Source organism: Colobus angolensis, unplaced genomic scaffold (assembly GCF_000951035.1).
Source record: "Colobus angolensis palliatus isolate OR3802 unplaced genomic scaffold, Cang.pa_1.0 Scaffold176, whole genome shotgun sequence".
NCBI classification, from domain to species: domain Eukaryota; kingdom Metazoa; phylum Chordata; class Mammalia; order Primates; family Cercopithecidae; genus Colobus; species Colobus angolensis.
The window spans coordinates 3,845,869-3,855,427 of NW_012114888.1; the positions used below are offsets into that span (position 1 = coordinate 3,845,869).

The 9,559-nt window shown below is 51.9% G+C and overlaps 2 protein-coding genes across 3 annotated transcripts in view; both read left to right on the plus strand.

The window, feature by feature from the left end:
- The window catches only part of UBA1 (ubiquitin-like modifier activating enzyme 1), a 24,674-nt gene extending 18,722 nt beyond the window's left edge, over nucleotides 1-5,952 (plus strand). For both annotated transcript variants that reach the window (XM_011938706.1, XM_011938704.1), the window contains 10 exons: nucleotides 459-523; nucleotides 764-959; nucleotides 1,674-1,748; nucleotides 1,868-2,057; nucleotides 3,228-3,316; nucleotides 3,577-3,669; nucleotides 3,794-3,985; nucleotides 5,155-5,256; nucleotides 5,363-5,463; nucleotides 5,618-5,952. In XM_011938706.1, coding sequence (XP_011794096.1) covers nucleotides 459-523; nucleotides 764-959; nucleotides 1,674-1,748; nucleotides 1,868-2,057; nucleotides 3,228-3,316; nucleotides 3,577-3,669; nucleotides 3,794-3,985; nucleotides 5,155-5,256; nucleotides 5,363-5,463; nucleotides 5,618-5,753 — 1,239 coding nt within the window. In that variant the 3' untranslated portion in view covers nucleotides 5,754-5,952. The remainder of the gene's footprint in view (nucleotides 1-458; nucleotides 524-763; nucleotides 960-1,673; nucleotides 1,749-1,867; nucleotides 2,058-3,227; nucleotides 3,317-3,576; nucleotides 3,670-3,793; nucleotides 3,986-5,154; nucleotides 5,257-5,362; nucleotides 5,464-5,617) is intronic.
- Nucleotides 5,953-8,698: 2,746 nt separating this feature from the next.
- Nucleotides 8,699-9,559, plus strand: part of CDK16 (cyclin-dependent kinase 16) — a 12,067-nt gene continuing 11,206 nt past the window's right edge. The window contains exon 1 of the mRNA XM_011938708.1: nucleotides 8,699-9,477. The gene's annotated coding sequence lies outside the window, so the exon portion shown is untranslated. The remainder of the gene's footprint in view (nucleotides 9,478-9,559) is intronic.

Genomic DNA, 9,559 nt, shown 5'->3' on the forward strand with positions numbered 1-9,559 from the left:
TTTTTTTGAGACAGAGTGTTGCTCTGTCGCCCAGGCTGGAGTGCAATGGCATGATCTCGGCTCACTGCAACCTCCGCCTCTCGGGTTCAAGTGATTCCTCTGCCTCAACCTCCCGCGTAGCTGGGATTACAGGCGTCTGCCACCATGCCCGGCTGATTTTTGTATTTTTAGTAGAGATGGGGTTTCATCATGTTGGTCAGGCTGGTCTCGAACCCTTGACCTCAGGTGATCCACCCACCTTAGCCTCCCAAAGTGCTGGGATTACAGGTGTGAGCTACTGCGTCTGGCCTGGTTTTTCAATTGAGGTGGGGAAATGGGGAAGGCTGGGGAGCTTCCCTACTTCCAGAGTAGCTGTGAGCCTTGTACTTGGTTTATTCACTGATGGTCCTTCTAATAATGCCTGCGGAAACCCATTTTGTCAACTGTGGCCACATGTAATCTGTTTGTTATGTCTGCAGTGGGCTCGGGATGAGTTTGAAGGCCTCTTCAAGCAGCCAGCAGAAAATGTCAACCAGTACCTCACGTGAGTAACTCCATTGCCCTCTCGCCCTATCCTTGTCCACCAGCCAAGGCATCCCGCCCGCTTTCCTCATCACAGTAACACTTGGCACCAGGCACACTTTTCACATGAATGAGTGGCTGCTTGGGCCTCGTATTGTTTGGGGTCGGGACTAGTTTTCCATGGAGAAAATAAGATTGCTCTGGAGCCCACTCCTGAGGCTGACGTGTAATCCTGTCCTCTGTCCTCTTCGATTCCTGATAGAGACCCCAAGTTTGTGGAGCGAACACTGCGGCTGGCAGGCACCCAGCCCTTGGAGGTACTGGAGGCTGTGCAGCGCAGCCTGGTGCTGCAGCGACCACAGACCTGGGCTGACTGCGTGACCTGGGCCTGCCACCACTGGCACACCCAGTACTCAAACAACATCCGGCAGCTGCTGCACAACTTCCCTCCTGACCAGGTAATGCCCAGTTGTTGGGTCCATTTGGCAGAATGTATTTCCCTGAAATGGGAGCCTGCAGTGTGGGTCCTCCCACTGTGGAGTCCAGCTGTGGCAGGTGCCCTGAGGCATGGGTATCTGAGAAGAGTGATTGACCCTAACCTGCCTTTTCCTCACCCTAGTTCCTTTGAGCAAAGAGGCTTGGTTGCTGTTTACCCTGACTGTGGTGTGGGCTGTGTCATACCTGATTCCCAGTCAGGGCTGTAGGGGTTATGGGGGAGAAATTCTGGAGTTAAGTGCACAGGAATCAATACGGGTTCGGGTTCAAATCCAAACTCTACTTGAACAAATCACGTAACTTCTTTCTGTACCTCAGTTTCCTCGTCTGTGAAGTAGAAATAATAGTGATTACGTCATGGGGGGTTTGGGGAGGATTAACTGGTATTTATTAATATGAAGTTAGTACAATGCCTGGTAATCCATGAGTTTGTTAAATGATGGGCTGTCTAGCACAAAATGACTACCCAGGGATTGGTAGTTGTTCTCTCAGCCAGATCTGTGGTTCAACCTGTGGGACCCTACAGTTGGGGTATTTTGTGATTGGCTCCAGTCCCCATCGAGTGCCCAACCCGAGATAGTGAGTTGGGGGCACCTCTGGGGCCTAGGTGAGTGCCAAGATTGTCATAGAGGCCTTCACTCTCAGGTCCTGTTCTCAAAAATCTCTCCATCCCTTAGCTCACAAGCTCAGGAGCCCCTTTCTGGTCTGGGCCCAAACGCTGTCCACACCCGCTCACCTTTGATGTCAACAACGTAAGTCTCCTCTCTAGGGTCTTCTGGGGTCAGGTGGAGGGTGAGTAGGTGGGAAGGAGGTGGTGGCTCCCCACTCGAGGGCTGATGTGCTCACCCTTCCCTGCCCTGCCTTCTCCTAGCCCCTGCATCTGGACTATGTGATGGCTGCTGCCAACCTGTTTGCCCAGACCTACGGGCTGACAGGCTCTCAGGACCGAGCTGCTGTGGCCACACTCCTGCAGTCTGTGCAGGTCCCCGAATTCACCCCCAAGTCTGGCGTCAAGATCCATGTTTCTGACCAGGAGCTGCAGAGCGCCAATGCCTCTGTTGGTGAGGGTGTTTGGCCAGTTGGCCAGTAGTCACCCCCAAATGTCCCTGGCCTAGTCCAGCCTCCCCACCAGTCCTCTACCCCTGGCTCTGCTCTGCTCTGTGACCCCAGGCCTGAGGTTTACCCACACCTTCCTTTGAGCCTCCCTTTGACATGAAGAGGGTAGTTTGGGGCAAATTGTCTCCCTCCCTCCTCCTCTCCACTCTCTGGCCCTCAGGAGAACTTGCTGTTTTACTCTTGCTCTGTGTATTTCCAACTTAGTTTTGTTCTTTCTTCTTGATCTGTTCATCTAAGACGTATGATCTCTACCAGTGGTCTCTCTCCCATGATACCTTCCTGTCTTGTCTCCTTCCAGATCTGCCCCATCTGTACATCTATCCCCATGTTTCTCTATGCATCTTCACCCTCCATAGTTTGGGGCTGTGGTTTACTGACACCCCCGCCCCACCCCATCTACATATTTTTTCACCACCCCTCCCTTCTGTATATAATGCTTCTGTAGCTCTGTAATGCCCCCTACATTTACCTTCCTTATATCTTATCCCTCTTCCTCTCCATAGATCTCCTCCCATTTCCCCTTCCATGGTCCCCATCTTCCTTCTGAAATATCTACTCCTTCATATTCCTCTATGTATGTCTTCCAATCTTTCCTTCCATATCTCTCATCACCTTCATATATTTCTCCTCCCACCTGTCTCACCCTCTGTATACCCCCACTGTCCCCTTTTATATCTTCTCCATCTCCCCCCATATCTTTTCTCTATGTCCACATCTGTACATTCCCCCCAACTTCCCCTCCATATATCTTTTTTACTCCCCTTTCCTCCCTGTATCCTCTGTGTTCCCCCCATCTCGCTCTACATCATTCTTCCCAAGATCTTTATGTTTCCCATCTTGATCTCTCCATCTCCACTTTCTCCTAACACTTTCATTTCCATTCCTTAGTGTCTCTAGAGAGATCGTTCTTGATAGCCTCAGCTCTTTCTCTGTGTTTTTCAAGTTTGTATTCTGTTCTCTACCTCTCCTCCTTGCCCCTTTTCTCTCCCAGGATGTCTCTCCTTTCCAAATCCTTTTTCTACCTGAATACCTTTTGCCCCACCCTGGGCTCCCATTTCCACCTCAGACCTTAGCCTGGGATCTAAAGGGCTAACAGTGTCCCTCTCTTCATGCAGATGACAGTCGTCTAGAGGAGCTCAAAGCTACTCTGCCCAGCCCAGACAGGCTCCCTGGATTCAAGATGTACCCCATTGACTTTGAGAAGGTACAGGGTGGGGGCCCAGGACAGGGAAGGGAGGATGGGCAAAGCATAGACAGGCTGGAGAAAAACAGGAGGAGGATCTGGACACAGCCCTGGGCCTTTGTGGGGATCAGATCGTGGGCCTGCCACATGGCTCTGAATGAGTAAGTGTTCCCAGCCATCCCTTTGTGATCTGGAGAGTCCAGCAGACAGTTGCAGTCGATGCACATTTTCTTTATCTGATCGTCTCCCCACTGCCTTCACACCCTCCCCACTCATAACAGGATGATGACAGCAACTTTCATATGGATTTTATTGTGGCTGCATCCAACCTCCGGGCTGAAAACTATGACATTCCTCCTGCAGACCGGCACAAGGTGAGGGGAATGTAGACCTGATGTTCCACCCTCCTCCAGGTTTGAGTTACCCACACTCAGCCCCTCTGTAGACCCTGAGGCTCTTGTACTTAACTACCACCTTTTGTCCCTTCCTGTCTCTCAGAGCAAGCTGATTGCAGGGAAGATCATCCCAGCCATTGCCACAACCACAGCAGCTGTGGTTGGCCTTGTGTGTCTGGAGCTGTACAAGGTTGTGCAGGGGCACCGACAGCTTGACTCCTACAAGAATGGTTTCCTCAACTTGGCCCTGCCTTTCTTCGGTTTCTCTGAACCCCTTGCTGCACCACGTCACCAGGTGGGGGCCCGCATCAGAAGTGGGGTTTGGGTGGGGTATGTCTGTGTAGATTCTGGTTCTAATTCACGTCATACCCTGTCACCAGATGAGGGTTTCTGTCTGTCACCAGATGAGGGTTTCTGTCTATGTGTACCTACCCTTTTTATGCATCCTTTTTTGTTTATTCATTAATCATATTGTTTGAGAACATGTGAAAAGATGGGATATTTGAATTGTGTCCTGGGAGATTATTAGTATTATTAACTACACAGTAATGGCAGCCAAAATTTATTGGATGCTTCCTACACTTAAGTGCTTTGCTTGCTTCATGCATGAATTCACTCAAATATTTATTGAGCACCTGTTGTGTGCAGGTACTCTTCTAAGTTACATTCCTCAAGTAGATGATATCAATAACCTATTAAATGATCTTGGAATCAAAAAAGGATAAAAAAAGGCCGGGCGCGGTGGCTCACACCTGTAATCCCAGCACTTTGGGAGGCCAGGGCACGTGGATCACCTGAGGTCAGGAGTTCGAGACCAGCCTGGTCAACATGATGAAACCCTGTCTCTACTGAAAATACAAAAAATTAGCTGAGCATGGTGGTGGGCACCTGTAATCCCAGCTACTCGGGAAGCTGAGGCGGGAGAATGACTTAAACCTGGGAGGCGGAGGTTGCAGTGAGCCGAGATCGTGCCACTGCACTCCAGCCTGGGCAACAAGAGCAAGACTCCATCTCAAAAAGATAAAGAGGACTTGAGAATACCAGGGGGCGAGGGGATGTGTTTGAGATTTTGTGTGGGATGGTCAGAAAAGGCCTTGCTGAAAAGCTGACACTTGGGATCAGACTTGGAGGATGAGGGGGCAAACCATGCAGGCTTGGTGGTGAGTGGGGACACATTCCAGGCAGAGGGACCAGTTCTTGAAAGGGTACCAAGATAGGGGTGTGCCTGGCAAGTTGGAGGAATTCAAAGTCCACAGAGTGAGTGTGAGATTGAGGAGAGTAGGAGATGAGAAGAAAACAGAATTTCAGTGCTTGAGGTGAGATGGGAGCCACAAGAGGATTTCGAACAAAAGAGGATTGTGATCTGACTGAACACGTCTCCATGGGGGTGAGGGGGATGGAGACAGATGGGGGCTGGACCCTCTGGGATGGTCTCCATCTTATACTCCCCTCTTTGTCCTGCAGTACTATAACCAAGAGTGGACATTGTGGGATCGCTTTGAGGTACAAGGGCTGCAGCCTAATGGTGATGAGATGACCCTCAAACAGTTCCTCGACTACTTTAAGGTAAGGCCCCTCCCTCTCTCTCACCCCACCTGGGGGGGCGAGGTGTGCAAGGTGACTTGCTGGCCTGTCCACCCCCATGACCCTGCTGTTCCCCCGACCTCTTCAGACAGAGCACAAATTAGAGATCACCATGCTGTCCCAGGGCGTGTCCATGCTCTATTCCTTCTTCATGCCAGCTGCCAAGCTCAAGGAACGGTTGGATCAGCCGTGAGTTGGCCACTGGCCCGGCTGGGGGAGGCCCTGTATGGGTTGGGGAACCTCAATATCCAGCTGTCCCACTCCAGTTCACTGCCCCCACCTACCTGCCCGTCCTCTCTTGCTTTCTGCTCTCCTGACCCTATGCTCCCATCCCCGTCCCCAGGATGACAGAGATTGTGAGCCGTGTGTCGAAGCGAAAACTGGGCCGCCACGTGCGGGCGCTGGTGCTTGAGCTGTGCTGTAACGACGAGAGTGGCGAGGATGTCGAGGTTCCCTATGTCCGATACACCATCCGCTGACCCCCGTCTGCTCCTCTAGGCCGGCCCCTGTCCATCCCTCTCCACACCCCTTCCAGCCCAGGGTTCCCATTTGGCTTCTGGCAGTGGCCCAGCTAGCCAAGTCTGGTGTTCCCTCATCATCCCCCTACCTGAACCCCTCTTGCCACTGCCTTCTACCTTGTTTGAAACCTGAATCCTAATAAAGAATTAATAACTCCCACGTCGCCTGCCCTGCTGGTTCCAGGCAAGGAAGGGACTTCCTGGAACTGTCTGGTTCAGATGGTAACTCAGAGGGCTCAGCCCCACCACACCTGCCAGTTTTCTGGGCAAAGAAAATGTAATTGCCACCTCTTCCTGCCCTCTCTGCCTCGGAAGAGATGGAGGCACCAGTGAGGCCAGTGAGCAGGTACTTGGGTCCATGTGACTATTAATTTGAGCTGGGTTCAATTCTCACCCTTTCCATGTCCTAACTCCCTGCTCTGTGAAGAGGAAAGTTGTGACCAGGCTGCTAGGGCATGGCCAGCATGCCCTATGTCCTTAGGGCAGATCCCCTCCCACCTGGCTCAAAGCACTCAGACCCTGGGCAGCCTTTTGTAGTCATGGTTCCCAGCACCAGGAATGCATGTGGTGCTCTTAGTTCAATTTCCTTGCTGCAGGGGTGTCTTAAACAGCTCTGCTGAATGCCAGTGCCTGCAGGCATACTTTGCAATTTTTATGGAAATATTTGAGAACCTCAGTAGAGGAAAAGGCCCTTGCTTGCCTTATGCTGCCCCCCTCAGCCCCAGGTCTGCCTGTATTCCCCTTGATCTTCAGCCTCCTACCTTGGAGAAGACAGCTGGCAATGGGGACTGAGGGGTGTTCATCACTTAGAGCAGGTTGCAGGAGGCCCAATACCAGCCCCACCAGAACTGCAGAGCTACCGTGCTCTGTCCTTGGTCTTCTCTGTCCTTGGTCTTCGCTGAGCGCTCCAGACGATTGAAAGCACCAGTCTGACCACTGCCACATCTTTGCCTTCCTCTATTGTACTGGCTTCTGGTGCCTGAGGAATCCATTCATACTTTTGTCCCTCAACTAACCAGACAATAATTTATCTACCTTACTAGAAACAAGATCCCTCACTCTTCTACTCAAACTTGAGTGTAAGGAATAGCTCAACCTGTTCTGAACTGGCCTGATTGCCATCACAGCCTGTGCCCACATCTGCTGTCTCCTGGGCCAGTAGTTCCTGGTCCTGGGCACAGTATATGCCCTTGCCCACCTCATTCTGATCATTTTATTTTCTTGGCCTGCTCTGCTTGGGTGATCTCATCCTTCCACAGTTTCTTCTTCTTCCCCACTAGGACACTGAGGACACAGGCATTTTCCCTTTGGTATCTAGTGGTGATGCTGTCAAGTGGAAAGTTTTTCCCACCACAGGAACTTTCCCATTATTGCTCTAGAGTATCCTAGACACTCCACACCGCAGTCCACTGGTCACACCACTACAGCAGCTGAGGCTTGAACACAACTGTTGTCTTCTTTCTCCAGTATGCCAGCTGCTTTGCGGATACTCTGTAGACACCTTGTTCACTGCACCTCCCCCATTACAGCTCCATTTCTTCCCTACCACAACTCCTGGATCTCCTTGACACCTTATTCGTACCTGACACCCTTCTCCATCAAAACAAGCTTTTGAGTCACGCATGAATCCTGGTTGTATCTTAGTTGTTCTCCCTACACCTCATTCCATTTTACTTCTGCAGTTTGTCTACCATTACAACACCAGCCAGAGATCAGGGCTCAGCAGGTGGGGGCTGCGTCAATTGCACCAAGCCCCCTGCACCCAGCAGCCACAAAGGATAGGGTGGGACAAAGGTTTCTCTTGTCACTGCCTGGAACTATTTGCCCACCTCTTTCTGATCATTTTATTTTCTTGGCCTGCTCTGGCAGGCATTCAACAAACATTTGTTGCATGCTGTGTGCCAGTCACTTTCTAGGCACGTGAGACAGCAGCGGATAAAACAAAGATCCTTGTCTTCTTGGTGTTTATGTTCTGCTAGCTTGAGACCCAGAACAGACTATAAGCACAGTAAGCAAATTGTACCTTAGAAGTTGATCAGTGTTCTTCAAAAGGCGAGAAATAGAGCCCGATCTGGGGATCTGGAATGATGGCAGTGCAGGTAGGAATTTTTAAATAGGAAAGGCTTCATGGAGATGACTTTGAAGCAAGCACCTGGAAGAAGTGAGAGAATGAGGCACGTGGATGTGGGGCAGGAGCATTCCAGGCAAAGGGAGCCACAGCAAATGCAAAACCCCTGAGGCTGGATTGTGCCCGTTTCACTCAGAAACAGCTAGAAAGAGCACTAGTATGGTGGCAGAGAGTCAGGGGAAGAAGAGGAAGAGATGAGGTCAGAGAAGTGATGGACCTATTCTAGGCCAAGGGGAGGACTTTTGTCTTTGTCAAATGTTTCCACTCCCATCATGGCTCGGGAAATCTTCACTAATACAAACCTTACTGAAAATCCTAATTGGTGTGACCAAGGCTGCCCTAAAGGGAAGCCCGGAAGAGGCGGGAGGCTGCTTTGGAACAGGATAGTGTAAGGATGTGCCAGAAGGCCTGCTGGAGGTTGCAGCCCTTTGAGCGGGACTTGGGGATAGTGTGGTTTTCCAGGCAGAAGGAAGTGAGGGATTAGGTCGACCTGGTAGTGCTTGTCACACAACAGGCGCCCAATAAATAAAATGGAAATAAAACCGCGGAGTGTTCTACTTGTGTTGACTGACATCAAAACAAAACAAAAAACCCGCAGAGTAAGGGAAGGCACGGGCGGGGCTGTGGCGGGCAAGAGAGGTGGCAGGAAAATACAACGCACGGCGCCTATGCAAATACTCCTGTGGGGCAGAAAAGAGGCTCCGCCCGGCTCGAAGTTTCAAGCATGCGCAGTAGCGGCTCCTGCACCTCTAAGGATACGCCTCTTTCCTCCTTTCTCAGCCTCGGTTCCACCCCAGGAGGCCCGCTGTATGAGATGGAGGGCGGGCTAAAGGCGGGACGAGACCCGATTGAGCGCAATTTTGACCAATCACCTTGCGGAATATTCGGCCTATAGCGAAGGAGAAGCTCAGAACAAAAAGAAGACCCCACCCCCACTGACGGTGAAAACCTATGAAACCCGGGCAGAGGCGTGTGGAGTTGGGTAGAGAGCGAAATCACGCCTCTTCAGTCAGCCACGCCCTTTATTCTTGCTCGGCCTCGCCACAGAGAGCAAATCCGATTGGCTGGGCGACAACCTCAAAGGGCGGGGCTGCACACGTTCACTATGGGAATAAGGTAGCGGTGCGGGGGGAGCGGTGGGGCGGGGATACGCTGTCCTAGGTAAGGTGGTAAAGGCCAATAACACTTCAGGCTGCCTCTCCTCAAAAAGTCATCTTCTCGCGAACCTTTACAATGCCTTCCTCCCCAGGCACCTCAAGGGACTAGAACGGAGTGCTTCATTTCTCTTTTTCCTCCTTGCAAAAGTCCCGTTTGCCACCATGGGGATGTACCAAGTGAGACCGAGTAGGGGGAGCGAGTGATGATGGACGCGCCAGGTTACTGGCCGCTGCTCACCTAGGCGCTAGCAAACTTCTGCCAAGATCGGAACTGAGTACTAAACAGCCTCCACACTTCTCCCTGGTGCCGTCCCCGGCCTGGCGCCGCATCCCTCTGTGGGCTCGCGATGGCCGCGTCCCCTCCCGCTGCGGACGGGTCCTTTGGTACAGGCAGGCCGAGGTGAGTCCCCTCCTTTCCACTTCACCCTTCCGAGCGCCTGCGTGCGCATGCGCGGAGCGCGGCGCGCGCGGCGGTTGGGCCG